Source organism: Eretmochelys imbricata, chromosome 1 (genome assembly GCF_965152235.1).
Source record: "Eretmochelys imbricata isolate rEreImb1 chromosome 1, rEreImb1.hap1, whole genome shotgun sequence".
Lineage (NCBI taxonomy): Eukaryota > Metazoa > Chordata > Testudines > Cheloniidae > Eretmochelys > Eretmochelys imbricata.
In genome coordinates, this window is record NC_135572.1 from 274,718,266 (window position 1) to 274,736,341 (window position 18,076).

Here is an 18,076-nt window from a genome sequence, read left to right on the forward strand (position 1 = left end):
CATGAATGGAGGGAGGGGAGACAGCATGGCAGACAGAAAAAGAGATGCGCATTGCCCCTTAAGTATGCTGACCCCACTCTAAGTAAGCTGCCTTTTTAAGTAGATCAGCAAGTTGAGACAGCAGCTGCTGCCTCCAAGCTCCCTCCGTCCTGAGCCCTGTTGTGTTCCCCCCAACTCTATGGAGATAGGGTAAGCGGGTGGCAGGAGCAGGGGGACACCCTGATATTAATCCCCCTCCCTCCCCCCCGCCCCACATAGCAAGCAGGAGGCTGGGAGCAGCTCCAAGGCAGAGGGCAGGAGCAGCACATGGCAGTGGGGGGAGGGACAGCTGAACTGCCGGCAATTGATAGCCTGCTGGGGGGTTGCTGCACAGGGAACTTAAGGGAGTGGGGAGCTGATGGGGAGCCCCCACCAGCTAGCTGCAACGGGCTGCTCTTTCTGCAAGCAATGGACAAAGCAGGCGGCTGCCAAACATTATAAGGGAGCATTGTGCAACTTTAAATGAGCATGTTCTCTAACAGATCAGCGACGTAACAACGTTAGCCAGGATGACTTAAGTGAAGAGTTACTGTACTTGGTCCTGCCTTGAGTGCAGGGGATTGGATGACCTCTCGAGGTCCCTTGCAGTCCTACAATTCTACATCTCTTTACAACAATCTGTAACCCCTAGCCCACTTTAAGTAGAGGTATTAATGGCCACTTCATTTTGCAATGTGTTAAATCCTACACTTAACAATCAGTCCCACCTTGTGTTTAGCTGCGACTCTGATTACTTCTCCCAAACCTGAAGAAGAGCACAGTGGAGCTTGAGGTCTGTCTCTTTCCCCAACCTAACTTGGTCCAATAGAAGATATTCTCAGCCACCTAGTGTCTCAAACAACTTAGGCTATGTCAACACTATGCAGCTTTTAGCGACACAGCTGCACTCCTACAGCTACGCGGCTAAAAGGCACGCAGTGTAGCCGCTGTTTGTCAGCAGGAGAGAGCTCTCCTGGTGACAAAAAACTTCCACCCCCAGCAAGCAGCGTTAGCGTTGTTGGCAGGACAGTGCTCCTGCCAACAAATCGCTGTTCACACCAGCACTTGTCATTGACAAAACTTGTGTCTTTCGGGGTATGCGTGCGCACATTTTTAACACCTCTGAATGACAAAAAGTTGTGCCTTTCACTTGTCAGTGTACACAAAGCCTTAGTAATTTTTATCATGTTACCTTTTTACTCCAGCTCTCATACATCATTACACTGAGCTGTTTTGAATGCCAAAGAGTTATAAAAATCTCATGTATATGAGCCCAACTTTCATTCTCCTTCCATGTTTGAGCATTTCTTAGAAGAAACATTAGGTAGGAAGAAATAATGGCCAGGTCTATATTTAGGTTGAATTTAGCTGCGTTAGGTCAATTTTAAAATGAATGCGTTCACACAACCAACCCCATTCCGTCGACTTAAAGGGCTCTTAAAATAGACTTCTGTACTCCTCCCCGCTGAGGGGAGCAGTGCTAAAATCGACCTTGCTGAGTTGAATTTGGGGTACTGCAGACGCAAATCGATGGTATTGGCCTCCGGGAGCTATCCCAGAGTGCTCTATTGTGACCGCTCTGGACAGCACTTTGAACTCCGATTCACAAACCAGGTACACAGGAAAAGGCCTGGGAACTTCTGAATTTCATTTCCTGTTTGGTCAGCGTGGCGAACTCAGCAGCACAGGTGACCATGCAGTCCCCACAGAATCACAAACAAGCTCCAGCATGGACCAAAAGGGAGACACTGGACCTGATTGCTGTATGGGGAGAAGTATCTGTGCAGGCAGAACTCTGATCAAAAAGAAGAAATGCAAATATATTTGCCAAAATCTCACAGGGCATGTTGGAGAAAGGCTACAACAGGGACACACAGCAGTGCCATGTGAAAGTTAAGGAGCTGAGGCAAGCCTACCAAAAGACAAAAGGAGGCAACTGGTTGCTCCGGGTCAGAGCCCCATACATGCCGCTTCTATGATCAGCTGCATGCCATTCTAGGAGGTGACCCGACCACTACCCCACCACTGTCTGTGGACACCTGCAAGGGGAGTCTCTCACGCAACCGGGAGGAGGAGGAGAAGAATGCGCAGCAGGCAAGTGGTGAATCCGTTCTCCCCAGCAGCCAGGACCTTTTCATCATCCCAGAACCAACACTCTCCCAAGGTGGGATCCCTGACCCTGAAGCTGGAGAATGCACCTCTGGTGAGTGCACATTTGTAACTACAGGGTTTAAAAGCAATGGTGTTTAATGTTTGATTTGCCTTGAAAAATTGGGATGCATTCGCGGCCAGTACAGCTACTGGAGAAGTCTGTTCACATGTCTGGGGATGGAGCGGGAATTCTCCAGGGACACTTCTATGAAGCTCTCTTCTGGAGGTACTCTGAAAGTAGTCTGGAATCACTGCAGCACAATGCATGGCAGCGAATGGTTCTGGGTTTTGGTCGCATTCAGGCAACATTCGGTCTATATCTTTGTGTTGTTAGCCTCAGGAGAGTGATATCATTCATGATCACCTGGTTGAAATAGGGGAAGTTTTGTAAGGGAACAGTAAAAGAACCCCGTTCATGCTGGGCTGTTTGCGCTTGGCTAAAAGGGATCATCCCAGAGAATAGCCACGCAGTGGGGTCACAGGAGGTGTGTGCTTCACATCCACCCGAAAACTGCAGCCCCTCTTTTTAAATGTGAAGCCCAACCCACTGCTTGCTATGGGAAAGAATGGTGCTGCAGTTTGAAATCATTCTCACATGTTATGCATACGAAGCCAACCCTGTGTACCCTTTGCCTTACCATGGCTGTATGGAAACCGAACTCTGTTGCCTAGCCATGTGTGATGTGTCACCATACTGGCAGGCGCTCAATATAAAAGGCAAAATGCGACCTCGTACCTAAAGCACATGTGCTGTCTGCTGTGAATTGCTTGATTCACTGTGAAAGAAAGTCTCCCTTTTGTTCTCAGAAAGGAATCATCTTAAATATTAGTCTCCCTTTTCATCTCCCACCAGGTGCAAATGTTTATAGGCTCCCCCTACCACCTCCGTCCCTGAGGTTATCGCAGATTAGAAGGGGGAGGGAAGAAAAGCACTCCCGATGTTTTCTAAGCTCCTGCAGTCCTCCCGCACTGATAGGACACAGTTGAATGCATGGAGACATTCAGTGTTAGAGGCTATGAAAGCATTATGTGAGCACGAAGAGCAGAGGCAGGAGGCGATGCTAAGGCTAATGGGGGAAGCAAACGGACACGAAGCATCTGGTGCTGCTGCAGGAAAGCCAACAAGAGCACAGACCCCTGCGGCATCGATTGTACAACCGCCTGACCTCCTCCCCAAGTTCCCTATCCTCCTCAGCCAGATGCCTAATGGAATCGGGGAAAGGGGGGGGGGGGTGAAGAAGGAGAGACATGCATGGAAGAGGCTCCAGGCACCCAGCCACTCCACTCCAGTGGATGGCCCAAGCAAAAGAAGGCTGTCATTCAAACAGTGATTTGTAGTGTGGCTCCTCCTCCCTCACCTCATCCCACTCGGGCTACCCTGTCAGTTATCTCCCCCCCCACTTTTTTAAATTAATAAAGAATGCATGGTTTCAAAACAATAGTTACTTCATTTCGAGGGGGGGAGGGTGGTTGGCTTACAGGGAATTAAAATCAACAAAGGGGGTGGGTTTGCATCAAAGAGAAACACACACAGCTGTCACACCGAAGCCTGGCCAATCATGAAACTGGTTTTCAAAGCCTCTCCAATGCACAGCATGCCTTGCTGTGCTCTTATCATCACCCTGGTGTCTGGCTGCTCAAAATCGGACGTCAGGCGATTTGCCTCAACTTCCCACTCTGCCATAAATGTCTCCCCCTTACTCTCACAGATATTATGGAGCACAGAGCAAGCAGCAATAACAATGGGAATGCTGGTTGCGCTGAAGTCTGACCTAGTCAGCAAACTGCACCAGTGAGCTTTTAAATGTCCAAAGGCACATTTTACCACCATTCTGCACTTGCTCAGCCTATAGTTGAACGGCTCCTTACTACTACTGTCCAGGCTGCCTGTGTACAGCTTCATGAGCCATGAGAGCAAGGGGTAGGCTGGGTCCCCAAGGATAACTACTGGCATTTCAACATCCCCAGTGGTAATTTTCTGGTCTGGGAAGTAAGTCCCTTCAAGCTGCTTGAACAGCCTGGAGTTCCTAAAGATGCGAGTGTCATGCACCTTTCATGGCCATCCCACATTGACGTCAGTGAACGTCCCTTGTGATCCACCAGTGCTTGCAGCACCATTGAGAAGTACCCCTTGCCGTTTACGTACTGGTTGGCGAGGTGATCCGGTGCCAACATAGAACGCATATTCTATCGCCCCACCACAGTTAGGGAACCCCATTGCAGCAAAGCCATCCACTATGACCTGCACATTTCCCAGAATCACTACCCTTGATAACAGAACATCAATGATTGCATTGACTACTTGGATCACAGCAGCCCCCACAGTAGATTTGCCCAGTCCAAATTGATTCCCGACTGACCGGTACCGGTCACGCATAGCAAGCTTCCACAGAGCTATCGCCACTCGCTTCTCAACTGTCAGGGCAGCTCTCATCTTGGTATTCCTGCGCTTCAGGGCAGGGGAAAGCAACTCAGAGTTCCAGGAAAGTGGTCTTATGCATGCAAAAGTTTCACAGCCACTGTGAATCATCCCATACCTGCAACACTATGCGGTCTCACCAGTCTGTGCTTGTTTGCCGGGCCCAGAATCGACGTTCCACTGTATCAACCAGCCCCACTGCCACCATGATGTCCCAATTGCTACAGCCCGTGCTTTCAGGAACATCTGTGTCCACGTCCTCATCAAAATCATCCTTGTGCTGGTGTCTCTTAGCCCGGTTCTGCATATGCTCCAGGATAATGCGTGAGGTGTTTACAATGCTCACAACAGCAGCAATGAGCTGAGAGGGCTCCCTGCTTGCCACGCTATGGCGTCTGCAGGAAATCAGAGTTGCAGCGGAAGTGGTGGATGATGATGGATGCCACGAGAATAGATATTTATACAGAACGAGAGGACCTGCGAGGTGGATGCATAGCACCAGGAGAGCAGAGTTGCAGCAGAAGAGGTGGATGACGACGGTTAGAAGTCGTACTGCACCATCTGCTGACGGCAACACCCAGGACACAACAGCAGCAGTGACCGTGAGCTGAGCGGGCTCCATGCTTGCCGAGGTATGGCGTCTGCACGGAAAAAAGGCGCAAAACGATTGTCTGCCGTTGCTTTCACGAAGGGAGGGACGACTGATGACATGTACCCAAAACCACCCGCGACAATGTTTTTGCCCCATCAGACATTGGGAGCGTAACCCAGAATTCCAATGGGTGGCAGAGACTGCGGGAACTGTAGGTTAGCTACCCAGAGTGCACTGCTCTAAGTCGATGCTAGTCATGGTAGTGAGGACACACTCCGCCGACTTAACGCGCTTAGTGTGAACATACGCAATTGACTGTATAAAATAGATTTCTAAAAATCAACTTCTATAAAATTGACTTAATTTCGTAGCGTAGACATACCCAATGAGTAGAGATACCAGTAGGTGATTTCATTTTGTCCTACAACCCACCTTTCCCAATTGGTCATTACTTTGGTTAGACCAGTGAAAGTGTACACACGTAGTTATTAAGGAAAAGCTCTATAAAATTTACACCCTACCTTAATCCACATTAGTTTTCAAGTGTGGACAAGCCCTAACACCTATTGCAATAAACATGACAGGGTTTTTCACAATGAATGAAAGCTATTTAAAAAAAAAAAAGTTATCCATCCACAGAGGGGCATACTGCTTACAAACTGCAGGGAAAGTACTCTGTTGTAAACCCATCCTTCCACTTGAGAAGTCCGTTTTAGTTGTATAAAGGGAACTGATCTCTAATGCAGGAGTTCTGGGCAGAAAAGTTTCCATTCAGGATTTTTGTTCCACCAACTGACTGGAGGGAGTGTCACTAGTCTTGACATTAAGCAGCACTACAATAGGAAGATTTCACTGCGTCTGACCTTTGAGAACTGACTGAGCAGAGGACAAAAGGAAGGAAAGCATACCTAAAAGCAGTGTTTCTCAAATGCAGCCACTAAGGGCTTTTTTTGTGGCCACAGTCTCCTGGGCTGTGATTGGGGGAGGGGGGGAAGCAGGCAAAATAGCAGCCCCCCCCCCCGCCCTTGGTCCTGGATGCACCACCTTTGTTGCTGGGGCTGCCAGCAGGGGGTAGGGGCTGCCCTCCTCTGGAGACACCTGGAGCACAACGCTGGAGGAGTTCCCCACCTTCCCAGGGGCAGTGGGGCTCAGGCTTTGGGCTTCAGCCCTGTGGTGGCAGGCTCTGGCCTCCTGCTACCTTCCCCGGCCCCCCATCCAGGGCTTACTCAGTCCTGCCAAGCCTGGGGACAAATTAAATCTACTGTGAAACAGAATACTTGTGGTATTAAACATACATTTCACAGACTTACTAGCTAGCAATAAATAAATTACTATGATTTGGTATTTAAATCATTGATGTATATGTGCATATTTATTTGTTTTTCCTCAAGCTAATTAATTAAGTGAGAGAGTGTGGCCACCAGCAAGAATTGGTGGCCACACTCTGAGGCCACTAAAAAAATTTGTCCTCAAAACCCCTACCTTAGAAGTCACAATCCTGAAGAAAAGCATTGTTCGTCAACCACAAATCAGTTTAGGCAGGCTGCTTGCCCAGTCATTGAAAATCCATTGGAAGATTTTGGTCTGCAGAGTTTAGGCTCCAAACCCCCATAACCACAACCCAGAAAATACACCAGTCTGCTTGTGTGTTGAAGCTTTTGTAATTAATGCTGCCCTCAAGGACATAAATCATGAAATGGTTCAGGACAAAGTCCAATGACCTCCGAAGTGCTCAAGCGTTTACGGATGTTCCCTTATTGATAAAGAGTGTACAACTGTACAAGATGATAGAATGATGAGTGAAGAGGTGCGCACCTATTTCTACAGTTACCAGGCCAAATTATTGAAAGGTAGCCTAATTACCAATGCCATCCACCTGCATTGTTAAAGCAAGGAGACTATCCTCCTGTGCTGATGGAGGTGTTTAGCAGTGGTAGGGAGAGGACAAGACTGAAGGCAACGTTAATATTGCTGATGAACACATAAGAGCTAAGCAGTATCTATGTTTATGCCTTTTTTTTTTTTTAAAAAGCAGGTTGAAGTTACGGCTTTATATCTTCCTAGAAAAAAAGTGAGGTTATATGAATGTTAGAAGAAGAAACCACCACCCAGTGAAGTCAACAGTGAAGATGGAAAGAAATACTATGAGGTAGCAAGCTTTCTACAGAAAGATTTTATTACAGGTGAGATTCTAGCAAAGTAAGACTCCACTCTAATTGTACCCAGGTTAGTAGTGATTCCAAAACAGTGCATAAATTACTGACTCAAAAAACCTTAAGTTGAGGTGGTAGAAAACTATTCAACTAAATGAAAAAGTGAGAACTAAATTCTTCTGAAATGTACATATTATCAAGGGTTAAGCAGCAAACTAAAGAGATCTATGCAAATCCCAAGAATACAAGAACTTCATAAATTCTTTCACAGCCCTCATCAGGTTCAGGTTTGGTTGAGCGAGAAGGGACGATGGATGCCACAACTTTCTAGTGACAATTTTTCTGGGAGTTTCAGATGTAATCACTACATCTGTATCCAGTTGACGTAAGCAAACTGAAGCTTGCACTGATCTTGAGGACTTTGATCTAAAGCATAGCATACATTTTACAACAGGATTCTACCAGAGGTCCTGAATTTACATAAACAAGTGAAGATAATGTTGGAGAAGTGACAGTGACACTACGACTGAGATGCTGACAGAAGTTTAGCTTGATAGCAGATTACAAATATAAAAAGGTCATAAGTTGAGCCCAGAACAGGAAGAATTCACAGAAAAAAAAATAAGAGCTGTTCCTTTCTTCTTTTAAGGCCTTAAAATCGAAGATCCAAATTTTCTATCCTAAACCTATGCTTGTAAAATCATGACAATTCATTGGATCAAAGTGATAGAAAAACTGTGGGAGATCCACAGAAGATCATTTAAATTGAACGGATAGAACTCAGAATTAGAGAGACCACCTGCTTCCCTGTCCAACAACGTCAGTATAAATATTTTTAGCATGTCTGTACTGTTCTGGCAAGACTAATAGGTTAGGTCAGTGGTCCCCAACCTTTCTGTGAGAATAGCACATTCCTATTCCCGCCACTGCCCCGGCGGGCGCCGCTTTGGGGACCCCTGGGTTAGGTGCTGTAAAAAACAAAAAGTACTTCTATCAGTGCGTATCTATCCAAGGCTAGATACAAAAGTGAGCAATGAGGTGGGGTGGTAACGCTGTCCAGGAGTTCAGAGATGTGCATTCTATTCCTGGCTTTGCAGCTGACTGGTAATGTGACCCGTTTCCCCAAGTATAAGATGGGTATATTAGACTTACCTTTGTTCGTAAAGTGCTCCGAGAGCTAGAACTGAAAAGCAATAAGTATCAACTAGTTCAGAGATTGGCAACTTTTAACCCACGGCCTGCCAGGGTAAGCCCCCTGGCAGGCCAGGCTGGTTTGTTTACCTGCCGCGTCTGTAGTTTCAGCCGATCGCAGCTCCCACTGGCCGCGGTTTGCCGTTCCAGGCCAATGGGGCATGCGGGAAGCAGCGGTCAGCATATCCCTTGGCCCACACCACTTCCCGCAGCCCCCACTGTCCTGAAACGGCAACCCGCGGCCATTTGGAGCTGCGACTGGCCAAACCTGTGGATGCGGCAGGTAAACAAACCAGCCCGGCCTGCCAGAGGGCTTACCCTGGTGGGCCGCGGGCCAAAGGTTGCCGATCCCTGAACTAGTTAATAGCTAGAAAACTATTATTGTATTCTACTTAAAGAACGGCAATCCCTTCATTTTGGACAACGTGTGTCTTTTTATATCTGAGGAATAAATATACTTGACAAATCACATAACTAATATTTGTCTTTAACCTTTGTGGGGTTTTTCCACCCATCAACTCTAAGAGAAAGCATGTTTTTACCAGGCTTAAGGGGGGGGGACACGACACCCTCTCTGTACATTGCATTTTTCCTACCACCTCCCTTATCTTTTCCTGCTCTCCTGTCCCCACAGATTTCAAGACTAGATGAGACCATTCAGATCATCACTTTTAACCTCCTGCATTTCAGTAATTCCAGCACTGAGCCTAACAACATACGGTTGAACCAGATCATCTTTTACAAAAATCAGTATCTTTTAGATACCCTCAGTGATGCAGAATTTACCCTCTCTCTTGGTAATTTATTCCAGTGGTTAGTTCTCCTCACACAGTTAGAGGTTTGCACACTTTCCTCTGACAAATCTCTCTTTTCCTCCTCCTCCACCGATCAACACACAGGCTGAGTCTGGTTGTCCCCCTCCTACTCCTGCGGTTAAGCAGATGTGGTATCTGGCTTGCTTAGCTTCCTAGCTCACCTTATCCACAGAAAGTAACAGTGCCAGCTCTTCTATATTCTGGCTCTCCTCCTCCCTCATGAAGAGGTGTCTGAGATACTGTGTTCACAGCTAATACTCTTAAAAGGAGTAGTCCCTGGCTACTCTGTTGCCAGGCTTGATAACTTCCCAAAGAGGAAAGAGCCAGCAACTCCGCTCCCTAGCTTTCATCAGCCCACTTGCATGTCCAAACTCTGACCTGCTCCATGCAGCAAGTTTTTTCTAAACCATGATACAGTGGTCAATATTTGTGAGCTCAAGTTCTGAGCCAATCCTAATTTTGAGAAAAAGTTAATTCTGTCTCCAAACACATCACTAGTGTGAAAGAATGCTATGTTTTGTTCTTGCTCATAAGTTCCCTCATGTAGGTACAGTTACAACTACCATTCTTAACTCAAGCAATTTATATTTAGAGTTTCCACTTTAGTTTTACCTTCTTCGTTGTCACTGTACTGGTCAGAATCATTATTTCCATTCTGTTTGGTGTTCTCAGCTGATGAAGAAACTGTTGGTAGAGGTGTTGAAGACCCCAACGCTGGGCCTTGTTCCTTCAGTTTCTGCAATTTCTTCTCATAGATCTTTCTTGTAGTAGCTGTAACAAGGCAAAAAAAAATATACTCAAAGAATTGAGAGACTGTGCACCTTTACTTGACTCCAGTGTTGGACCTTCCTGGTTTACAGACCCGTGGCGGTCTTACTGGCTACTTCTGTTACAATTTGCCTCTGTCTGTTTGGCCAAACAGGTTTAGAAAGTAAGAAGCTACTCAACAGGATATGCCTGCTTATTTTTTTTTTTTTAATTTTTTTTTTATATTTTTTGAAGTTAGAGCATTCTACTCACCTGTTTTATCTAAACCTGGATTCCTTGAGACATGCTAGAATATGAAGAGAGCATGCTGGATCTTTGCTTGAGCCATAAGTATCCCTTCCCCAATCAATCATGCAAGTGACAAGTTAGTTTCATTGTTTAGTTGTTGGTGGGTTAAAAGGAAGATGTATCAATGCTGAACTAAGAATATCTTTTCTTCAATTAGCAGGACACACAGATCTGCCTGTCAGTCTTCAGCTTGCTCACAGGTCTGGTTCTGTCATTGGAAGTAAAGAATGCCACTTGGGCAAATGCCTGACATCCAAGGCACAAGAGGAGAAAGTATCAAAAGGAATTTGACCTATTGCTAGGTATCCATAAACAAAATCATCCCCCAGAGGCACAATAATCAAAGGAACCATGGACTTCCTAAATAGCAGTTTTCAGCGTTTCCAGGATCTGGTCTGTACACAGTTGGCAGCTATTGGCTAGCTTCAGGAGGGGACCCTAATTAAACAACTTCCTATAAGAGGGACAGGTAAATAATTTCCCATCAGGCGCCACTATCAGAAATATCAGTACTTTTATGAAAGTACTCAAAGAGATGTGGCTAGATAGACAAATGCTGTTTAATGAAGGAAGCTCCTGCAAGCCGTTCAGATAGGTATGTAAGGCATATCTCCTTTAGGTCTATGGGTGAGAAAACAATCTCTGGGAGATGGCTACTAGGGTGTACATCAGTCTCGGCCTCTGAGAGGGTTGCTAAAAGTAATTCAGATAAATTACTTCTCTCTTCCCACACGGTCAATTGTGAACCAAGATTAACAAGCAAGAAAAGAGTTTCTAATAGGAGTATCTAAAAGTAGCATTACTTCCTTCCTACTCACTTTCTTTTATGGGTTGTTTGAAGTTTAAATCTGCATTTGAGAATTTTGATCAATCTCTCTTATTCCTTCTGGGCTATATCCAGAAGTCATTCATCTAATGTCGTAAGCATCCAGCTTTCTGCAAACAGAAGTCTACTAGCAAATCATTCTGTCTGCTTCAAGGAATTTCAGGGCAAACTCATATGATGCTCGCTAATCTATTTACCCTTGTTGCATTAGTTCTCTTGCATTTGCTTGCTAAGAAACTTTAGAACTACTGGATCTATAGGATTTTGAGTATGGATTGTATTCTTCTTGTACTGATTCAGACATGAGGCCCTTCCCAACTTCTTGTCCAGAGAGCTTTCCCACTTAATACTTAGTGGCGCCAACTGTTTGGCCTGGATATCCACTTCCACTAGGTATAGTATAAATATAAGACAACACTCTAGTCCATTATTCCAGCTACGAAACACAGGATATCTAAAGATGCATCTGATGTTATTGTAACTAAGAGATCTTTCAAAGTGGACTTTCTACCCACAAAAATTTTATAGCCTGAAGATGTATGAGGTCTAGTGCATCTCTTCCACATCAGAGCTACTCATGCAAAGCCCATGGAGGCTGTCAAAGCCCTGAAAGTAGCTGATGATGCTTTGTTTCTACTCAAGTGAGCCTACCAAGTTTTCCTCCAGCGGGAGTGGCAGTGTCTTTCTCAAGACAGTGTGATCCATTTTCGGTAGGTCACCAGGTCTGTTCCGATTCAAATTAAGGAACCTTCCCAATTATAGGTTAAGCATTTGGATTTTGCAGGTGACTCTTCCTCCAGTGTTACTTTAAGGGTTTTATGTAAGTTTTTGCACTGGCTGTTGATGCATACTTTGGGACAGAAAGTCAGCACAGAAAAGTTTTAGATAGGCAGTGTGGATAACATATCTCTGTAGCTAACAGTTCCATTAGAGCTCTGCTGCAGAGGATGCAAAACAGGCTAAGTATATAACTACACCAGCAATTTAGATGTTTGAACCTATTTCAATTGGGAAAGGAGTCTTCCCATAGCAAGCAGTTTAGAGTAGGAAAGTCCAATCTTTGGTGTTTTACAGAGACTACTGGCACCTTCATCTCACTGTGATGACTACTCTTGGGGAAGGCATACTCAAAGGGATTTTTCGGGGAGAGGGAAGAAAAAACAAAGTTATAACAGGGAATTGCAGTGTGAAAGAGCTTATATTTGAGTTCCCACCTCTGCTTTCCCAACAGCTCCCTAACATTATTGTGCATCATGTTTTCTTCGTCAGCTTGCTGAGCAATGCAAATTCTCTCCTGTGCAAGTGACCTATGAAAGCCATGAGCCACAGAAAGGTATATGAATTATTGGATATATGGAGATCTAATGTCCAGTTTCTCAAATCTACTCCATGAATTGTATTTGTTCAGACTACAGAAAAATGTGTTCTGAACAAGGTAGATGAAAGTGATTTTTAAAAATCAGGTAGATTTAAATATTTTAATAAAAATAAGTCTATTTAAAATTAAATTTGAAGGTATGACAACCTATGTTTAGGCCTAAACTTACTATAATCTATTAACATAATGGACATTAGATAAATGATTATGCAGTATATGTTTGAGGCTGAATTTTCAAGGTAGTCAGACGACTGGCCTGGTGGAAGTCACTGGCTAAGCACTTGGAACCAGAGTTTGTTGAAGTACTAAACTATCTTCTGACAGCAGTAGCCTCTTCTGCACATTCTCCTCATTTCAGTTTATTCAGCTAGTTCAGTTCAATTACTACTTCAAAGCTGACAAATTAATGGAATTGAAACAGCAGGAAAGTTTATCTTCCTCTTCCAAACTAGAAACATGAACTAGGTGGGAAAGGATGAGATCTACAGTTCTAAAAATCTTGGAAGGATCTGATGACCAGAAACAAATCAGTTCACTAACTACAGACAATACTTTGTTTAATAAGTCAGTTAGTTTTAAATGTAAGATACGTTTTGATAAACTTATTGTACCTTGTGTATCCAGCACATTTAAGGTAACTTTATTTTTAAACAAAATAAGTAAATACTGTGGTTTTGTGCATTTTTATTTGCATTCCAGTTTTCATCCAAACAGAGCTTGACACAAGTCACAAGTAAATAATTAATCAAATCAGTCACAAAGATGGATACAGAGTCTGACCGGGAAATACAAGGAAATGAGACAATAGCGGTCAGCAAGAGAGGCAGCACACCAGAAGCCTAACCATTGTCCATTTTTTTGAATAGGCCTCTAGAGCATGTTTTAATGATTACAAACAATTAGCCTCTTTTTAGGGAAGTAACTGAAGTACAAAAGCAAAATAAGATTAAAATAGATTTAAATCAATGTATGCTAATTGCTTATTTAAAGTCAACCCACTAATTCTAAGGTTGTACAGTTAGTCTTCTCATTAATGTAAATTGTTTAATTTCACATGTATGGATATTTGTAAGTTAAATTACCTGTTTGGAATACAAACCCTCTCTAGCAATGATTGTTGCAATTACCTTCAATTAAAGAACCAGAAGTGTATTGTATTTTTATTTTACTTAAAATCATACTTCTCACAGTGTATTAGCTCTTTACACTGTAAGCTCTGCAGCACAGACCATACATTACTTATGTGACGCAATATTTGTATGTAATTATACAAAGTAAATCAGTAGAATTTGATATCTTTTACCTACCTAAAATTGGACCAGGGGTCACTCCATATTTTAAAAGTTGCTCTTGAAGGTCTTCATTACTGAGTTCTGTTACATCTAGGTCATCTTTCTCCTCCAGCCTAGGTTTGTCTGTTTTCTTTGTGGCTTTCTGTAAAGGGAAAAAGAAAAGAAAAAAATACACCATTTCTCCACGCATTACAAAACCAAAGTCTCTGTCCCTATTGAAGGAGTAAAGAGAATGCATGTGGGCTGTACTGAAGCAACAGAGGACAGCAGTTTTGATATTCACTCATTTTTGTTTAGTAGTATTACCTTTATCAATACCAGATAAAAATATTTCACACAGCATGGAAGTCTTAAATGAACACAGGCCTGCTGGCCAGTTTTAGACATGAAAGAACGTGTTTTAAGAGCTTCGGAGATAAGATCCTACTCATTTTTCTTATCTTCTATGCTGATTTGGACAAGCACAGGCCATCACAAATCTTATCTTTCCTACAAATGATAGATCAGGTTTGAAAACTTCCCCAACACTATTTGCCTGAACACCAAGCCTACTGGCCCACCAAGCTGAAAAATACTTTTGCCATCACACCCCACAAGCTCTGTATTTAGTTTCCAGTGGCATTTCTTCATGCTCACCCACCCCTACCTTGCAGGACTCCACTACCCTTGTGGACACACAGGAAGTCTTGAGCCCATTACTATTTTAAGAGGAAAGAGGTGCTCGAAGGCCCATGAGCTGCTCTGCTCCTGCCGCTCCCAGCCATTCTGTGGAGAGTTACATTTTAGTTTAAAAAAAAAAAAAAAATTCCCCAAGTCCTATCTACATTATTGCTGCCACTATTGCTACCACTGGTGAAATTTTAAGTTAGTAACTGCAGACAAAGCCAGGGGCAATCAGCAAACAGTCACTGTCTATAACTTTTATAACTCTGCCAAGCTGCACTATTCCTCAATAGGAAACGTATTTATGTCTCACCTGAAAATTTCCTTTCTTGGAGTAACGAAGCCTGCAGATTCATAATATTGGGTACTCTACTCTCTGCAGCCTTGGAGACTGACCAAGCTTGTCAGAGGCAAGAGAGGTGTGTCTCCACCTCTGAGAAACTGCCAGTTGCTACACTTCCATAGCCTAGGAAAAGCTAATTTTCCTCTATATCTCAGGGGAAAATTAAGTACTAAGACTAAACAGAAAAAGTCTCCTGCAAAGCAAAGATTTCAGTGAATAACTAACTGAATGCCAATTAATAATTTGCTATCCTTTTCCAATGAATAGTCCATTCAGGGTAGTTAGGATGTGTGGACCTCCATGCTCCAAGAAAAAAAAGTTTTTAGGTAAGATACAGATAAATTTCCCTATTCTTGCTTGTAATGAAGTACATGGGAGAAACAGGGATTTAAAAGCTGGGTCCACTCAGATGGGGCAAAGAGGACCCTAAGCTGTTATGTGCAGATATTAAGGGGGATAACCCTTTCCTGGTAGTTTTTGTGACACTACAGTGAGGAGCACCTATCTACCAAACCAGCATCCGATGACTGGATGTGTAGCTTGTAGAATTCAAAAAGGTGGTATGAACAGATGACCAGATAGCTGCTTTACAGATTTTCTCGTGTGAGGCAAATGATATTTCTGCCCAGGAAGCTGCCACAGCTCTAGTGGAGTGAGCTCTGATATTGGAAAACGGAATTAGGCTTTTTGACTTGGATGGTATGCTTCCAAGATGCAACATCTGAGCCACTTGGGGGTTTGTGGGTGTTTTTTTTTTTTTTCCCCCAACTCTTTCCTTTTGACACTGGATTATAAGAGCATGTGTTTTTCTGACCTGACCTGTGTGATGAATATGCACTTTGAGAGATCTGCAGACATCTAAAGAATACCAAAATTTGTCTTTGGAGTACAACGGCGCTGGACAGAGCTCCTAAAGTCAGCTATCCTGTGCTCAGACAAGACTATCATCAAAAAAAGGCCACTTTAATGGTTAAAAAGTATGAGACACCTTAATGAGTGGTTCAAATGGAGGGTGTCTAATGGCACTAAGACCACCAGGTAAAATTCAGTAAGAGAACTTTTTATGCATATTGGGAAAACGTTGCTCTCATAAGAAAAAGTACTAAAATGCTGGACATCTGGGGAATATGAAATTCACTACTTATCTGCTGTACTAAGGATTCTAGACAAAGCAGCAACCTGACCTCTGAGAGCCTGAAGTGCCAGGTCTAATCTAAATACATTTTGAAGAAATCTGAGAATATGTGGTGTCGATGCAGACGAGGGGGACAATACTGTTGTCCTAGAATCAGTGGTTTAAAGCTCAAAAGGGTCCATAAATATGCTGAATTAGTATATTTATTTCTGGAAGCTAAAATTGTGGATATTGGCACACTGAATAATCTCTTTGGCCTCAGAGGCTCTGTTCAAGAACCAGGCAGCTAGGCTTGGGCTGTCTGGATTCTGATCCAGATCTCTCACAGTGCATATTCAGCACACGGGTCAGAAAGACAAATGCTCTTGTACTTTGTTATCCAGTAGCCCTTGTAAGATCCTCTCTCTTCTGACTGGAAAGCACATGGGAGATGTTTATACCTTGTCAAGGAGACCAGAGAATCAAGCCCTCCATGGCCAGACTGGGGATACCAGAATTACCAGTGCTACTTTCTCTCCTGAATCACTCTGGAGAGGAAAAGTGGGGGAAAGGCATAAAAGGAACTTTCTGGTCATCTTTGCAACAAGGTATCTGTTGCCTTGGTTGTGAAACAACCAGCAAGAGAACAATGCTAAAACTTCGTGATTCCAATCGGGGGCAAATAGATCTACTGCTGAGAGACTAAATTTGTTTACCAGGAGATGAGACACCTTTGGACATAGTCAAAGAACAGAAGACACAGTCAAAGGCATCAGGAGGTGAGCTTCTCTCTGGAAGACTGTATCTGCCATTATACTCCATGGAGGTGAGCAGGGAAACCAGGTGCTGAGGATTATTTGCCCTGCCACACTCTGCAAAATTATGCAGCTTGAAGGAAACTGATTTCGCTATGCGCCAACAAGAGGAATCACATGCATCAGACTCTTCAGAAGATGAAAGGGATTAGAGTCTTTTTTTGGGAGTGTTTTATGTTGGGGCAACTAGAGGGGTCTGAATATCTGGGACACTACTTTCTTATGCCTCCCCTTGATCCCGCTCCTGAGAAGGAGAAAGAAACTTCAGACTTCTAGTTCCTGGGGTGGGAAGGGGAGTGGGTGGTCCTTCTGGTTACTCTTTTGCACAGCTGTCTTTTCCTGAAAAAGAGGAGGTTTGTGCTGGACTGGGTCAAAAAGGGGGCTTCTCAGGGTCTCATGCTTTGTTCAAGTGAAATTCCTCCATGTAGCCTGGAGATGTGATGGGCACCAGCCTCCAACCCTGGACATTCAAAGGGAGTCCTCGGTCCATTTGTTGCAATGGACCTACACTGCTGGTAGGAATGGAGGGAGGGGTTGGGCTCAGGGGCCCCTTACTAGGCTCACCTTGTCTCTGGATCCCTGTCAGTAGCTCTCTGCCACTGCAGCAACAGTGCGCAGCTGCTCCGCAGCCAGACAAAGTGGCTGAGAACTTGGACTTTGGTGACTGGGTGGGAAACTTTGCCACTCTTTGATACCATGTTTCAGCCTACTGTGCAGGAGGGGAAAAAGGGAGCCACTGCTTGCTGATCCCAGGCCAATGCAGTCATCTGTGCCAGACCTGGGGGTTTTGCTATTGAGATACTGCCACTGCTTTCTGGGAGCTGTCCCACTCAGGGAGGAAGGCGGCAGAAACCCTGCCCCGCCTTTGCACTTTACAGGCCTGGGTCTCCAGAAAAGGCAGAAATTCCATCTAAGCACTTAATCAGCAGAGAGACAATGTCTAGTTTTCCCACTTAGCCTTCTCTGCCAGAGTCCCAGCAAACATCTAGCTGTCCAGTCAGAGCAGCTGTTAGCTTTGTATAAATTTGCAAGCAAATCTGCTCTTACTTCAGGGATCACACTACTGTAAATAAAATTAAATGGGAGCATTAGTGCCAGCATCCCAACTGAAATTGGCTGATTGGTTATCAATTGCTATGGATTTTCCACCAATATGTATCTTCTTGGGCTCTGGAGTGGAGACTTGGACTCTCTTAGCCCAGAAATTCCCATGGTGTGCTGCTCTCTCTCTACTCATACAAAAAAGGAAG

The 18,076-nt window shown here is 44.2% G+C and overlaps 1 protein-coding gene across 7 annotated transcripts in view; it reads right to left on the reverse strand.

Moving 5' to 3' along the window:
• TMPO (thymopoietin) overlaps positions 1-18,076 on the reverse strand; it is a 46,605-nt gene that overhangs the window by 14,741 nt on the left and 13,788 nt on the right. For all 7 annotated transcript variants that reach the window (XM_077831933.1, XM_077831924.1, XM_077831916.1 and 4 more), the window contains exons 2-3: positions 13,907-14,033; positions 9,952-10,110 (exon numbers count right to left, since the gene is read on the reverse strand). In XM_077831933.1, the coding sequence (XP_077688059.1) occupies positions 9,952-10,110; positions 13,907-14,033 (286 nt within the window). The remainder of the gene's footprint in view (positions 1-9,951; positions 10,111-13,906; positions 14,034-18,076) is intronic.